Here is a 16,456-nt window from a genome sequence, read left to right as displayed (position 1 = left end):
ATTTTTGGATAGGTATGTTGCGTGAAAATTTTTTAAAAGATGAATAGGAAGGAAGGAAGGAAGGAAGGAAGGAAGGAAGGAAGGAAGGAAGGAAGTGGGACTGGCAACGCTGGAATATCCTTTCTTTATTGATATTGTGGCAAATCAATATAAGATTTGCAAAACAATAAAGAATGAAAGAATGAAAGAAAAGAAAGAAAGAAAGAAAGAAAGAAAGAAAGAAAGAAAGAAAGAAAGAAAGAAAGAAAGAAAGAAAAGAAAAGAAAAGAAAAGAAAAGAAAAGAAAAGAAAAAGAAAAGAAAAGAAAAGAAAAGAAAAGAAAAGAAAAGAAAAGAAAAGAAAAGAAAAGAAAAGAAAAGAAAAGAAAAGAAAAGAAAAGAAAAGAAAAGAAAAGAAAAGAAAAGAAAAGAAAAGAAAAGAAAAGAAAAGAAAAGAAAAGAAAAGAAAAGAAAAGAAAAGAAAAGAAAAGAAAAGAAAAAATTAATAAATGTTTATATTTTCTTCGGCTTTTAAATATCAAAAAAGGTTTGAAAAGAATATACGATAACGGACCTTATAAAAATGCGCTAAAATGGGCTGACACTTTAGACTTTCAAGAAAATCAAGATTATAATGTTCTAAGTGACAACGAGGCAGCCGTCAATACTAATAAAAACGTGACGTGGATATACGAAGGATTCTGGGGATCGGATCAATTTTACAATCTGACCCATCTTACCTCGAGCATATCATCATCATCTTCTAAACGGCCGCGGACTAAGAGACAAAACTCCGAAGCGCGTATGTTAGAAGAGGATGATGAGGATGTCGACGTGCGAGCGAGTTTGAACGAAAACAACGAGATGGGTTCTTCTTCTAGAGAGGCCAAAGGCCAAGAGGCGTTTCAATGCGTAGGGGTTAGGTTAAGCGGCGATGGTAAATCAGGCGCGGAGGAGAAAGCGTCGGGTTCGTCTACAACACAACTAGATTCCAATTGGTATTTTTTGCCCTGTCGTTCCGTCATGCCGTTCGTTTGCCAGGCCGAGGCGTGTCTCAAAGGTTTTTAATATTTAAGTTTATATGTTTCCCGCTTGTTATTGGCGTGTATGGAGGAAGTGAAAATTCCTTCTTTTTTTAAAAAAAGAATTGATTCTCTATATATTCTCGATTTTTCCTAACGGCAAAAAATACGTTTTTTTTTAAAGATGATTTTACACGAAATGTACATAGAATCTTTTAATTTTTTTTTTTAAAATTTAACTTATATAATTAAATAACGTTTTTAACGATTTAAAAAAAATATAATTTTAGCGAAAATGTATTCCAGCATATAGTGCTGTTAAACTACCTCGCTTTAGCCGACTATAAAACAGTGTAAGCCTTGTATTGGAATCAAAAATCTTCCAATCAATCATCTAAGTTGAGACTCACCTTAGAAGCTTAATTCATTTTTTTTAGGACGGCTAATAGCTTGATTTAAGCCACAATAGGGATGGTCAAAGATAGGTTATTTAACAACACTACCAGCATGTTTAGAATATTTATATTAGGGTTAGGGTTAGGGTTAAATGTTCAAGGCAAAGAATCTACGAAATTCATAGTGTTAGGTATTCCAAAGATGATGGAATACACTTCCGGTAAAAATCGGATTTTGTAAACTTATATCCGGAAGAAAAAAAAGCACATTGCCTTTAAGATATACATCATGATAGGTGATAAATTTATTTTATGATAACGCAGGATATTTTAGATGCCTGGACGGGAGCTGCGTCAGCCAAAAGTATATATGCGATGGAAAATATGACTGCAAGGATAGATCAGACGAAGCCAATTGCGAAGGTATATATTCTTTCCCATGTTTTTTGACATTTAAATATCTACTTTCTTTCTTTCTTTCTTTCTTTCTTTCTTTCTTTCTTTCTTTCTTTCTTTCTTTCATTTCTTTCTTTCTTTCTTTCTTTCTTTCTTTCTTTCTTTCTTTCTTTCTTTCTTTCTTTCTTTCACCTAAGATAGTGTTGTTGAACGGCTCTGTTTTAGCAGATTCTCTGAAGAAAATAATATGTTAACTCAATATTTTAGCCAGAAAAATTATTTTAATAAACCTCGAGATTCAGTTATAGATGTCCACACACACTTCTTTTGTGACCAAAATAGACTCGCGTAATTTTTCTGTATAAAATATGTTGAGTTTAGCGCTTTTTTCTTATAGCGGCTCAAATCGAGCCTACTAATTTAAGTTAAATTTTTTAAACCTATGAAATTTTAAGCTTGACGCATTTGTCGCTAAATGAATTTCTAACAAGACCTAAGTCTGTTGATTATTATCTTAGTCTTAATAGGCACTACCTTTAAACTTCCTAGTATTCTTGTACTTCAAGTTAACTAATGTTAATTAATGCCTTAATGTGTTGTTAACAAATTTTTTTTCCCCGATACTCGCATGTAGTTTGAACGGAATTAGCCGATATTTACCCGTTAACTATAATAAAAATATAGGGTAACGGTTTTGTATTAGTGAATATTAAGTATTATTTTTCTCATTCTGTCAATTAATTCACCTTGAAAACGGGGGTCAATTTTATATTTGAAAGAGAAAAAATGAGATAATATGCCACTAGGAAAGCTATACATTAAAATAATAATGTCGTAATTCCGCCATTCGTGGTTGGCGCGAATTTGCGACGAAGAAGATACAAAAAATACAGCATATTTTATAGCAAAACGAGATATAGAGGGGGGGGGGTAAGTCTTATATTCGATTATAGAGGTGTAATATGGGAAAATGTAAATTTATGAACGGCACTTCGAGACATATATCACTCATTTAAATTATCTTTTTCGAAAAAGTGCGCGATTGAGCTGAAACAGAGTCGCATTCTGCTTCGAGAGAGGAAGGAGTGGATCATAAAAAGCCGCATTATTTTTCTCATTTAAAAAGGAAACTTAAAAATTTATAACCCCCCCCTCCCTAAACTTCAAATAGTTATTTCTATTTATACAAAAAAAAGGTTAAATTAGTTAAAACCCGGCCCGGCCCGAATTTTTTTAAAAATTATTAATCCCAAACCCGGCCCGAAGCCCGTTTGGGCCGGGCCGGGTTCGGGCCGGTTTTACTTTTGCAGATCTCTAGATTAAATATTGTTTATATTTTAATGTATTTTATTTTAAAGATAAAAATTGCCATCATTACCTGAGCGGTGCTAGCGGTTTGGTCAAATCTCCCAATTTTCCCGAGAACTACCCGCCATTGATTAACTGTAAATGGGTCCTAGAAGGACCTGTCGGAACTAAGATAAAACTACAAGTAATTTTTTGTAAATGTAGCCCTAGAAATGAGAAGATAGAGGGGGGGGGAGTTTAATAAAAATAAAATTAATTAAATAATATTATTTTTTTTTGTCATCCTTAATTATTTAATAATTAATAAGTTCGAATACTTTTTGACGGAATTGACATTCGACACTTTACTGATACTGGGCGCCAGTACGAACGAAGCGGAAAGCGTGGAAATCTCCAAATTGTCCGGAAATAAGGTGAACGAAACTTTAACCGAATATTATAGTCCCAACCACATACTCATCCTGAAATTCTCAACGGACGAGGAACTTCAATTTCCCGGTTTTTCGATCAGATGGACAGCCAGTGAGTGAACGAAAATTCTGATTCGTAAATTATGTCGCTAATAATTGTCTTCTTTTTATTTTTTATTAGTTAAGATAGATTGTATCGAGAACTTAGAAGCCGGAAATAGATTCAGGGATTTAAGATCCCCCAATTATCCGCGAGATTACATGAACGGTATGGAATGCGTATGGATCATTTCAACCCCAGATTTGGACGATAACCAGATAATGACTTTAAAGGTTTTCAATTATTACTTTTTTTTCGGTGCTTAGGCCATCATTGGTAATAGTTATACTCTATAAGCATTTTTGGGGGAAAATTAGTAATTACTTTAATTAGAGTGATTATTTTTGTTTCTTCTTAGAGTTCCTAAAATATCTTATTGTTCTATCTGTTATATGCATGCAGGTGTCAGGTTCTAGTTCACATAATCAGCTGGGGAATATATAAAGAGAAGTCTATATATTTAGTTTGTTTTTTCCTAATTATTATTTTTTTTTCCCCATAGTTGAAAATGCCTTTTATAACTTTGGTAGCTGGCACCGTCAAAATAGTTAAATACAAACATATCCAAGATGGTGACCGATTTTCCGACCAATCAAAATTTGATTGATAATAATCTTTAAAAACGTTTAATGTTCTCAAACTATTTTAAATACCTTCTTTCTCTCTTTTACAGGTTCAGTAACGGATTATGATTGGTGTTGTTTCTAGACATCAATTAGGATCTCTTGAGGCTTAGGCAATATTTTTTTCTGGCTACAATATTGAGTTAGCCGTTTTTCACTAATTCTTCTGTTGACAGAACATTTGAAGGTTCAGTTTAGGTTTTAAGTAATTAATAACGGGTTAGATCCCCCTGATTAATAATTCACCAAATTATTATATATATATTTCTTTAAATCTTGTAATAAAAAAAAAAGATGCGATTTTTCGAAACGGAGTCAGACTTCGATTACCTCGAGGTGCGAGATGGCAAAAGCCCGGATAGCCCCTTGTTAGCTACTTATTCGGGCTCGGCTAAACTGAGAAAACTACCGTCATTTATCATATCCACCGGTCCATATTTATACTTGTATTTTTATTCGGATTCGACCATTTCCGGAAAGGGATTCGATTTATCCTACAAAATAGGTTCATATATTTCTCTTCTTGTGTTTTTTTTTAAATATATTTTTATTCATTTATTCTTCCTTTTTTTTCATCTTTTTTCTTTTCTTTCTCTTTCTCTTTTATTTTCTTTTTTTAGTAAAATATTTTTCTTAATGAATTTATAATATAATCCTTAAAATTTATGAAAGGACCAGTTATTTTCATTTTCTTTGATGATTGAAATATGGAAATTATAGCTATAAACTAACCCCGGCTCTTTTAACCCCCTCCCCTTATTTAATGAATCATTTTAAAATAGATGACAAAAAGTCAGTTATGCCTTTTATTTATATTTTTACCCCGCTAAAAGTTTTTAAGATTTTAGTCAAAATAATAGTATGTTAGCCTCAAAATTTGGCAAATAAGAGAGCCAAGCATTTCTGCCATCTATGAGAGAAATCTCCAGGTATACATAATATTATTTTGGCTAAAATCTAAATCGTAGCCGGATGTTCTGTATCAATGGCAAATGATAATACTTAGACTGACGATGCATTCGTTAAAAGTGTACAATCAATAAAAAAAACAGCTATAGACGTCATTTTGGTTACCCATATCATTATTTATTAAAAAAATTTAAACGAGAGGCCAATTCAATTTCTATGTCTGACGCAAGTTTTATTAAAGAATTGCCTAATCATCGAGATAATGAAGGAGGAAGCAAGTTAAAAATTTAATGGTAGTTTTTTAACATGAGAAATAATGACTATATGGGTTACCAAAATGGCGGATCCAGCTGATTCGCATTCAACGACGCTTTTCAAACGCATTATTTTGAATGCATAGTCAGCCTAGGTATTGTTGTATACCATTGTCCTGTATACCATTAAGAAGGATACTATTTAAAATTTTAAATTTTTTTTTTCCTAATCACTAATTCGAGCATATTAGCTATCATCGTAGATTCTTAAATTAAGCTACGGATAGTGTTGTTAATTTGCTTGATCGCAAAATTTACGACCCAATTTTATACTCAGGCCTGTTCTGAGTGTGTTCGAGGTTCGTTCTCAGAGCTGCTTTAGTCAATGGACCCAAACCCCGGCTCTGCGGTTTTACACAACCAACCAAACACTAGCTATAGATGATAGTTTTTATTTTTAAAAAAAAATCTCTCAACGATATCATTTAAAATACGGTTTTTACAGGCTGCGATAACGTTCTCTACGACACTCACGAACTTCTATACAGTCCCGGACAAGGGTTGAGTACTTATCCCAAATTCCAAGATTGCGTTTGGGAAATTGATGTCACCAATACCTCTTCTAATTTGACTCTCTACATAGATAAATACGATATTCATTATACTGATTTACTTAGGGTAATTTAATTTAAAAAAAAATTACTTTAATTTTTCTAATAAGTGATCCTAACAACAGATATCTTATTGTTCGCGTTTTTTTCTTTCTCTTTCTTCTTTCTTCTTTATCCATTCTTCGTAATTTGCGGTAATATGTATAGAGTTGTTAAAACGCGGGTATTTCATCTAGAATAAATAATGCTATGCAACCCTGAAGATTTTGCTCATAGAAGGAGCAAAGATCTAGACATATATTAACGAAAGCTCGAGGCTTAGAGCATTCCGGCTAAAATATTGACTTAGCCGTTTTTTAAAAAAATCGGCTCAAAACGAGCGGTTTAACAGAACTAGTAATATGTTAAAAATGAGAAAAAAAACTTTTATTTCCTTTTTAAAACATCATTTTTAATTTTTTTTTTGCTGGTAAAAACGTTAAAAAAATATAATAATCTTGATATTTTTGAGTAAATATTTGGCTAGTTATATAATTTGAAATTTATCAAAATTATAATATTATTTTAAAAAATGATAATGGCGTTACATTTTTTTTAGAGATACTCTTCAAAAATATCGTATTAAGTGAAGTTACTTCTTTTTTTTCAAAAAAAGTATACTTAACGAATAAAATGAGATCCCATAAAGATCTATATTTCTCTTTTTTAATTAGATTACCTCGTATCAAAGTGGTTTCACCGATAAAGACCACGATAAGAACAAGGAAAATCAAGAAATACTGCTCTTCGATAGCAGCAAAATGTTGTCGGAGGAGAGCCTCCTGCTCAGCAAATTCGTGATCCCATTCGGGAAGGCCAAGGTAGAGTTATTCACGGACGCTGTGGGCTTCGGGACCGGGTACATTGCCTCGTATTCGATAGGTATACCATTTGGCTATTAAAAAAATAATATCCTTTTTTGAATTGGACGATTTATTATTTAGCATTTAACACAACATTACTAGCAGCTTTTATTAAATCTGCTCATCTGCCACGAAGAGTCTGGCTGATAACAGTCAAGGCTGCCCCAACTCCTATCTCTTCATTAGTTCAATTCCAGAACCCTAGTATGGTGCAGGAGTATTTCTTATCTAAGTAAGTTCGTAAATTTTGTTCCAGAATTTCAGCCAAAAAGCAACGTGACATTATTTTGTTATATCTCGCCGCTCCCGCTAACTATGAATGTAAGGGTCATAACCGTTTAAACCCATTTATGAGCTTCCGTTAGGTTTTAGAAAAATAAAGAAGCATTTTTTTTAGTGTCATTTCACCACAGAACTTATTTACCCGCGTGGGAATTCGGAATCTCTTGATTTTAAATCACATTTCCGGTTGAATCGGATTCTGAAATTTTTTTAAATCGCCCTGAGTAAAGGATTCAAAATTAAGAGATTCAGAACCCCCACGAATATTAGCCTTTATTACTTTTTCCAGATTGTCCACGATTAGAAGATTACCTAGACAACGCTTTGAACTCGATGGAACGTAAGGTTAGAGTCAGCACGAACGAGACATCCTTCAAGACTGTGGTAGAATTGACTTGTTCAAAGGGGCACAAATTTTCGAATGGGGATACTAGAATGATAATTTACTGCAAAACTGGCGGTGAATGGAATCTTAAAGCTATTCCCAATTGCATAGGTAATAATATTTAATTATTTATATATATTTTTTTGAAATATAATGGCATTATTTTTAATTTTTTTTTAAATACTTGGTTATTGATAGTAAATTTTTTGGGGGGTAAAATAGATGAATTTTTGATGGGAAAATATTTTAGGGTTAGGGTTAGGGTTAGAACTAGATTTTAGAATATTAGAAAATATTTTGGGAAAATATACCCTAAAGCTTAATTCATTATTATTTTTTTTGGAATTATGATGTCCATTCTCTGTTTAGTTATTATTATTTTTTTGACGAAATCAGGGTTCCAAAGTCGAACCGGTAAACCGGAAAGAGCCATTATAATTTCTGAACCGTAACCAACCGAACCGTTATAAAGATATAAAATGAGCGGACCGAACTTTTTTAAATATTTTGACCCGGTTTAAACCGGCGGTTTTTAAAAGTAATTAATTTCAAATTATTAACCCTAAATTTGATATTCCTTGGGGGGCAATTTAAATTCGTGGATTTCCTAGAATTCGCTAGTGTTGGTGAACGGCTAGATTTGAAGCGATTTTTAAAAACGACGAACTAAATATTTTAGCCAAAAAAAATTATGCCCAAGCCTCGAGATGTCGATAATATATGTCTGTACCTTTGTTCCTTCTATGAGAAAAATCTTCAGGCTTGGGTAATATCTCTCTGGATGAAGTATCGAGTTAGCCGTTTTTAACAACACTAGTCTAAACTCCAAGATTTCGTTAATCGAATAGATGTTGTTCATATCTCTGGGCCGCCCTAGGAGAAAAATCTTAAAGATTTACATAATAATTTTCCTAATAAAATAATGAGTTAGCCGTTTAACAACATTACGATTCGTCGTTATATTCGTAATCGAATAATACCAATTTTAATTTTTTTTTTCTATACTTTATATACACAATTGATTCGGCAAATTACTCATTTAAAACAGTTATCACACAAAACTAGGGCCGCTTTCGCAGTGGGAACCTATCTGACAGGTTTTAACAGCTGATTGATTTTTTGTTAAAAATCTGTTTATGAGATCAATTATTTTTTTTAAAAAATGATATTAATTTTATCTTTAATTCTTAAATACATGATAATAACCTAATAAATATTGGTTTAAATAAAAGAAAAATCGATTCTCATAAACCGATTTAAAAGATCGATCAGCTGTTAAATAGTGTCGTATCTGATCCCACTATGAATGCGGCCTCAAAGTTATACTTGCTTTTTTTAATTTAGGGGGAAAAAACATAACAAGAAAGAAAGAAAGAAAGAAAGAAAGAAAGAAAGAAAGAAAGAAAGAAAGAAAGAAAGAAAGAAAGAAAGAAAGAAAGAAAGAAAGAAAGAAAGAAAGAAAGAAAGAAAGAAAGAAAGAAAGAAAGAAAGAAAGAAAGAATTTTTTTAATGGAAAAATTGATATAAAATTTTAAAAACCAAAAAATACTATTCAATATTTAATATGGTGAAAGACACTGGAATACAATTCTTGGGTCCCTTATCGAAGGATAAAATTAATTATTTAGTTTCAAAGAATTCCATAAACGCCGAGCTAGTGTTTGTTAAACAGCTGATTTTGAGCCTATTAATTTTAAAAAAACGGCTAACTCAATATTTCATCCAAGAAAAATATTACTCAAACCTGAAGATTTTTGCTCATAAAAGGTAATAAAGGTCTAGCACAATCTCGAGGTGATTTTTCTGACTAAAATATTGAGTTAGCCGTTTTAAAAAAAAATAGCCTCAAAATCAGCTGCATAACAACACTGCGAGCTATATAACTATACTACATAATCAAAAATATTTATTCATCTCTAAAGAAAAATGCTAAGAGTTAGGAAATAAAAAAATGATTTTGATTGTATCGACTTGATAAAATTTTGTTTTATTTTTCTCACTGATATCTTATATCATAAAAAACGTTACTAAGCTCAAGAAGAAGACACCGGCTGTGGCCCAGTCAATCAAATTCCCAACGCGATAATATACGGTGCCAGTAACGTCAGCGTGGGCGGCGTAGCTACCCATATTTGTCTCGAAGGATTTACTTTTCCTAGCGGAGAAAATATCGCCTACAGCGAATGCGATAAATTTGGTCACTGGCAAAATCTGCACGAATGCATACGTATAGCAATAAATATATTTTAACTTTTACCTTAACTGATCCTTAAGTTTAAAATATTTCAAATCAGCATATGATTTCCGGTATATTTCTCTTTTTCTTGATATTTTTTTTTTGATAATTTTGGACTGGAAAATCAAAGATGTCAGTTTAGATTTCACATCTGTTTTTAAATGTTTTTCTAAAAAGCGATTAAAAATTGTAAACCGCAATACCTGCTGAGGAACGGTTTTATAACGCTGGTTAGCGGAAACGGAACATCTAGCGGGACCATACTCAAGATGCAATGTTTTAAGGGGTTCTTAATAACGGGATCGCCCATCACCAGATGTGTCAGCAATGGAAAATGGTCTCACAGGTTGCCTCAATGCCAACGTGAGTTAAAATTTCGTAAACGTCAATCATAATGAGGGTTAAGGATCGAGATTTTGGAGGCCAATCTAAATATAATACTAAGAATACTATATTATTCTATACAAACATGTTTGAGGAATAAACACTATATTGTATGATAGACAGCTGTCAGAATTATAAAATGAGATTTGCTATAAGATTAGACATATAATATTTAAACTTTCTTTTATATTTTTCACATTCCTTCCTTACATCATTTCCATGGATATGTGTTATATATATATATATATTTATTAAGCCATCATATGCCCTTTGCCGCGCGTCGAAAACGCTTTTATAAAACGCAATTTCAACAGTAAAGCCGGCGAAAAATTTATATACGGAAGATCTGTTCAAGTTGTATGCCATCCCGGATATAGAATCAATGGACCCGGCGCTTTGACTTGTCATCCCTTGGGCACCAAAAAGGATGATAACAGAGATTTTCTCCCCAATGCCGATAGTAAGAAGGAATCCGATCATCTCCAATCCTTCTTCACGACCTCCATACCTACTTGCGAAGGTTATTTTATTTTTGGGCTTTATTTTATTTTTTTAAACGTTAACCTTTGTATAAAAAAAAACGCAAATTATCATTATAAACTTAACCCTAATATTTATAAAATTTGCGGGGAAAATAACTTAGTAGATAGCCGCACGTATAGGGGTGCTAAATTCTTATAAAATTGTAATTAAATATATTATATAATACTTTATCCAAACCAATGACATATAATAATACCTGGACTGACGACGCAATTGTAATAAAAATATTGCATTTAGCGTCGTTGAAATGCAAATCAGCTGGATCCGCCATTTTGGTAACCCGTATAGTGATTATTGCTCATTTTAAAAAAACTACTATACATATTTTTATAATTTTCCTAATTTTATGAATGATCCAGATCGATGTTATTTCAAAAATTAGTTAATTTTTTTTAAAAAAAATGGCGTTTTCAGCTGTTTTTTCATTTATGTACATTTTTAATGAATGCATCATCGGTCTAGGTATTATTATATGTCATTGATCCAAACAAAACTATTATCCACTTACATAGTATACTCTTTTAAATAAATCAAATTTAAAGGAAGAAAAAAAAAATCCTTTCTAATTTTTTTTTATAATATAAATGCAAAGATTTTGAATCTAATCAAATGTCTGGCGTTCTTTAGAGTCAAAATCAGAGTTTTGGATCCCTTGACTAAGGTTCAGGTTCGGAAAGTTGTTGTGACTCCGTTTCCGGTTTTAAAAATTTTGAAAAGTGGACTCTACTTCCTGTTTCCTGAATTTTAACCATGTTCCGGATTATTAAGCAAAAAATATAAGAGTAAATTTAGTCCAAGTTTAACAAAAAAAAGTAAATCACAGAATTAAAATATACTCAAAATAACGTATTTAAAAATTAATAAAGATATCGACGAATGCGGCGAAAACCCTTACATATGCGATATAGGCTCCACTGAGTGCTTAAATCTGATTGGCGGATACGAGTGCTTATGCAAGACTGGCAGGTTCTACGACATCGGCACCTCTACTTCCATAACAGGAAGCAACGAGGATTCTGTTTGTAAGGTTCCTTCTTATTTAACTACTAGCGATTCGCGTAACGGAATTCCGCTTAAGGGGTCGGATAGCAAAAACGTTAATCTTCTTGCCGGGATCCCAGCGATGGCGGGTGAACAGACAGATATCGACGAATATTTTAACAGAATGAAAGGTACATCATTATCATTGAGGGAAGGGGTGTGAGGGGGGGGGGTGATTATAATCTATGATCAGCTGTTTTTCACATTCCTTATACAGTTCTTCGCTTTCCGTTACAGTTTTGTTTGTAATCATTTTGAGCTATAACGATCCAAAAATGACAAAGTTTTTTTTTTAAATTTACGTTTAAAAAATTTATTTATCACGGTTGCTAATATTCACAAAAATATGTCGATCGAAATAACATATATGGCTCGTTTTGAGCCGATTATTAAAAACGGCCAAGCCAATATTTTAGCCAAAAAATAATTGTCTCAGCCTTGGATTCGGTATTTGATATCTAAGAACCTTTGTTGCCCTCTATGAGCAAAATCTTCAGGCTTGGGTAATATCATTTTGGATAAAATATCGAGTTCACCGGTTTTAAAAATCGGCTCAAAATTGAGCCGTTTATCAACACTATTTACAACTTTCCCCCTTAGTTTTATTATTTTATATTTTTCAAAAAAAAAAAATCCTTTAAGTCGTATTACTTAGCAATGCTCATACGACTTACAAAGTATACGATCTTCGAAACTCTTTCCTGAAGTGGCAAAGGAGTCCGTTCAACGAGCAGGATTCACATTTTCCCTTCATGTGGTGCCTAGATCTTGGCTCCGCCAATCCGGAAGAAAAATTTATTCACTCCAAGATCAAGGTATGAAATCGTTCGAATACTATAATCACTACCCAATCACCTCTCTTTTTATGAAAGGATGGGGGATTTTGATCAACAATTTCCTTTATTAACATGATCTCATTATATTATCATCTATTAGAAGCGAATCAAAGATATATTATTCTTATAACTAGAAACCTGCCGGCCCGGCCATAAACCCGGCCCGGCCCGACTCGTGTACCCGGGCTGAGCCGGACCGTATATTTTAAAACCAAATATTTGAAATCGTCATTAGCAAATAAAAAAATAAAAAATAAATATAAGGTGTTTGCGAAAAAAAATTTAGCTTCCGAAAAATATAATTTTCATCCGAAAAATTAATTATTTTTTATTATTTTAGATAGCTTTGCCAAATTCCTACGTAATGGGTAAGATGTATATGCAGATACAACTTTTTAATTCTCAACCCTTAACAGAGGATTATCCCATAGACGATTTGATACCCTACAATATTATTAATAACAGCAGCATGATTCCCTCTCGAAAGAACGCGGCAGAAAGGCTCTTGACGGAGAGTAAGATATCCATGAAATACAGCAAAAATGGGCTGGACTACTTTTGGCTAACCAACTCTACCGCGTTTCAAACTCCTCTGTCCATAAATTTACGGTCCTTATATTTGGACGACCAAGATTCCGTATTTGGTCACCCACTTAAAAAGAGCAAGTTATCGAAGGATAAGTTTTATTACTTCGACTTTCGCGAAAATTCGGCATTCTTAGAAGCCAGCCACGTTGAAATCAACGTGTTATACCCTAACATCGACATCGAATTCTACCAAAATAAGGTGAATATTACCACCGTGGACGGTGTTTACGAAAAAAACGCTGACGCCGTTATGAATGACGATATCAAAAATGGACCTTGCTTAGCGTTCGCGTTAAGCGGCTGCAGAAGATACGAATGTCCTATTAGTAAATATTTTCACCTTACTTTAAATTAAAGTTTTAACATAATTATAATGAATGGGGAGGTTGGCAGGGAGTTGATGATTTTGAAATTTTTTGACATTTTTACACTTTTAAAAGAGGGGATGCGGAATCCGCTGGGATTCTGAATCTCTTGATTTTAAATCCTTTGCCGAAGGCGATTTAAAATATTTGAAAATTCGATTTGACCGGAAATATATTCTAGCCATATGTTGAGTATTTACTATAAATTTCAGCCAATTTTAGGCCATAGACATCATGAAAAATCCATATAAAACTTAATATAAATTAGGAGTAGTTTCTAAAGATCATTGCAGAAATTGTTTGAAATTTACAGTTTGGATGTAGCCTGTTCTACACATGCCGAAATACGATTCCTGTAAAATCAGATTATCTCAAAATCTAAAAATCGCTCTTAGTAAATTATTTAAAATTGAGAGGTTCTGAATTCCCACGGATTCTATATCCCCCATACTACACATATATAAATATGTGCGTTAACGTCAATGTATGTTATTTTTTTAAACTTTAAATCATTTTTATGAGCGTTTTAAAAAATTTAAAAAACTTGATTTCACCGAAAATGTGTTCCATCATGTTTGGAATGCCCTACACAATTTAAATTTCGGACAATTTTCCCGCGAACATTTAAACCTAACGTAATTTATATTAGAATTTTCCAAATATATATTTTTTGTTTCACCTGTAAATTATACAATGACATATACAATACCTAGACTTGACGATTCATTCGTTAAAAGTGTAACATCGATGCGAATCAGCTGGAGACGCCATCTTGGTTACACTAAACATTTTTTAAAAATTTTAAACTAGAGCCTAATATATTCCTATAATCTGAATGCGTACTTTATTAAAGAATCACCTGATCATCGGGATAATAAGGAAAGCAAGTTATCAATTTAATAGTACTTTTTAAACATGAAAATAATTCACTTATATGTGTTTAACCAAAATGGCGGGTCCAGCTGATTTGCTTTTAACTACAAAAATGCATTTTAATGAATGAATGAATCGTCAGTCTAGGTATTATATTTAGCATTGAAATGACTCATGGGTTTAACAGCAAAATTGTCTACGATTCATAAGATAGGTATTCCAAACATGATGGAATATATTTCGAGTAAAATCCGATTTTTAAATTTAAAAAAAACGCTCCAAAAAATGATTTCTAGTTGTATAAATAATACATTGCCGGAAAAAAACAACATAACAATAATCGTTTCTTGATTTAAAATATTACATGATATTTTCTCCGTCATTTAGGGTGGGAATTAGGGGGTTAGGAGGATTAAAATTGCTGTATTAAAATTCATTAAGCGGTCATTTTAATTTTTTAGGAAAAATATAAAGCATTTTAAGTATTCGATTGCTAAATAAAGGTTTTTCAAGATTTTACAATTATTATAATATAATATAATCAATAGTTCCTAATAATATTATTTTTTAACTGGTAATGAAAAAAACAAATTTTAACATAAAAAACATAACTAAAAAATAAAAAACACAAAATACGCTTTTATAATTTAAAAAAACTGATTATTTGTTTTAATTAATAACACGATTGATGAAAGGAATTTACGATAAAATATTGATAGATTATATTTAAAAAAATTTAAAAATGGCATGTTGATGATTATTTATTCCATGAGGATTCTTTTAAAAAAACAGAAAAAAACAATGCGTGTTTTTTTAAACTTTGCTTCTTCTTATCCTCAGGTACGGACCCGTGTTCAAACGAAAACAAAATGGCGGGTTGCAGCCATATATGCAGTCCCGACATAAGGAGTGACGTAGGATACACGTGTTCGTGCCCTCCAGGTTGGACACTTTTCATCAAAAATGGAACCGAGGGCATAACCGTACCCGTTGGAGAAACCGGGAAAAGCGTTAACGACATATTTCGAATCAACCATACATGCATACGTTAAGATTATTCATTCATTCATTTACCAATTTATCATTTAGAAATGACCATTTATAATAGTTTTGAATATGATGATAAATGTTAATTTTTTTAATTGTGGATATAAAAAAAATTTATCATATGATATTTTATTATAATAATTTACATGTTTTGTCAACAAACAGGTAAATCCTGCGGCACATTCCCTTTATCGAAACTGTCGCATGGTCAGCTGTATATCGAAAGAGTCGGCGCCGCCGTAAACGGAAGCAGTAGCCCCTACATAGGCTACCCCGAGGAAAATTTGAAGAACATTAATTATTGGTCGAATCAAGAGAGTCTGTATTACTTTCAGGATAAAATAAAATTCGAATGCAACGTTGGGTACATTATCAGTGGCTACGATATAAGCGAGTGTTCTATCCACGGTACTTGGACCAATCTAAACCCCGAGCCACATTGCAATTGTAAGTTTAAAATGTTATAGGAAAAAAAATTTTTTTTTAGATCCTTTGAGAAGTAAAAGTTGTAAAACAAATGAAATAAAGCAGTTGTAGTGAAGGCCCAACCAGGAATGGTTCAGAAGACTATATAAATTTCTAAAACGAAAATTAAGCAAGCTAACCCAGCTCGACTTTCATTTGTTTTTTTTTCATAACCCTTATAAATAAGTCAATGATATATGATAATACATATGAAAGCGTCAACAGCTGGACTCGCCATTTTGGTAAACCATATGGTAATTATTTTCATGTTAAACAAAACTACTATTAAATTGATAATTTGCTTCCTTATAATCTCAATGATTACGGAAAGATTTAGTAAAGTTTGCGTTGGCCTTTATATTTTTTTAATAATGATAAAGGGGCAAATCATAATGGCGACCCCAGCTGTTTTCATTGATGGACACTTTTAATGAATGCATCGTCATAATGTGTCATTGAAATAAGTAGTGAATATATTTAAATAAATTAATTATAAACTTGTT

The 16,456-nt window shown here is 32.3% G+C and overlaps 1 protein-coding gene across 1 annotated transcript in view; it reads left to right on the top strand.

The window, feature by feature from the left end:
- The first annotated feature begins 769 nt into the window (after window positions 1-769).
- Window positions 770-16,456, top strand: part of LOC135930938 (uncharacterized) — a 44,143-nt gene continuing 28,456 nt past the window's right edge. Inside the window, exons 1-18 of the mRNA XM_065467741.1 lie at window positions 770-1,038; window positions 1,720-1,818; window positions 3,150-3,283; window positions 3,408-3,621; window positions 3,691-3,842; window positions 4,527-4,737; window positions 5,901-6,073; window positions 6,720-6,927; window positions 6,990-7,112; window positions 7,480-7,686; window positions 9,608-9,802; window positions 9,989-10,174; window positions 10,452-10,715; window positions 11,605-11,910; window positions 12,422-12,594; window positions 12,956-13,529; window positions 15,282-15,488; window positions 15,654-15,935. Of these exons, the coding sequence (XP_065323813.1) occupies window positions 783-1,038; window positions 1,720-1,818; window positions 3,150-3,283; window positions 3,408-3,621; window positions 3,691-3,842; window positions 4,527-4,737; window positions 5,901-6,073; window positions 6,720-6,927; window positions 6,990-7,112; window positions 7,480-7,686; window positions 9,608-9,802; window positions 9,989-10,174; window positions 10,452-10,715; window positions 11,605-11,910; window positions 12,422-12,594; window positions 12,956-13,529; window positions 15,282-15,488; window positions 15,654-15,935 (3,964 nt within the window). The 5' untranslated portion in view covers window positions 770-782. The remainder of the gene's footprint in view (window positions 1,039-1,719; window positions 1,819-3,149; window positions 3,284-3,407; window positions 3,622-3,690; window positions 3,843-4,526; window positions 4,738-5,900; window positions 6,074-6,719; window positions 6,928-6,989; window positions 7,113-7,479; window positions 7,687-9,607; window positions 9,803-9,988; window positions 10,175-10,451; window positions 10,716-11,604; window positions 11,911-12,421; window positions 12,595-12,955; window positions 13,530-15,281; window positions 15,489-15,653; window positions 15,936-16,456) is intronic.

This window comes from Gordionus sp. m RMFG-2023, chromosome 1, assembly GCF_954871325.1.
Source record: "Gordionus sp. m RMFG-2023 chromosome 1, tfGorSpeb1-WG-v2, whole genome shotgun sequence".
In the NCBI taxonomy this organism is placed as follows: Eukaryota; Metazoa; Nematomorpha; class Gordioida; order Chordodea; family Parachordodidae; genus Gordionus; species Gordionus sp. m RMFG-2023.
This window is presented reverse-complemented; position numbering and strand designations above follow the sequence as displayed.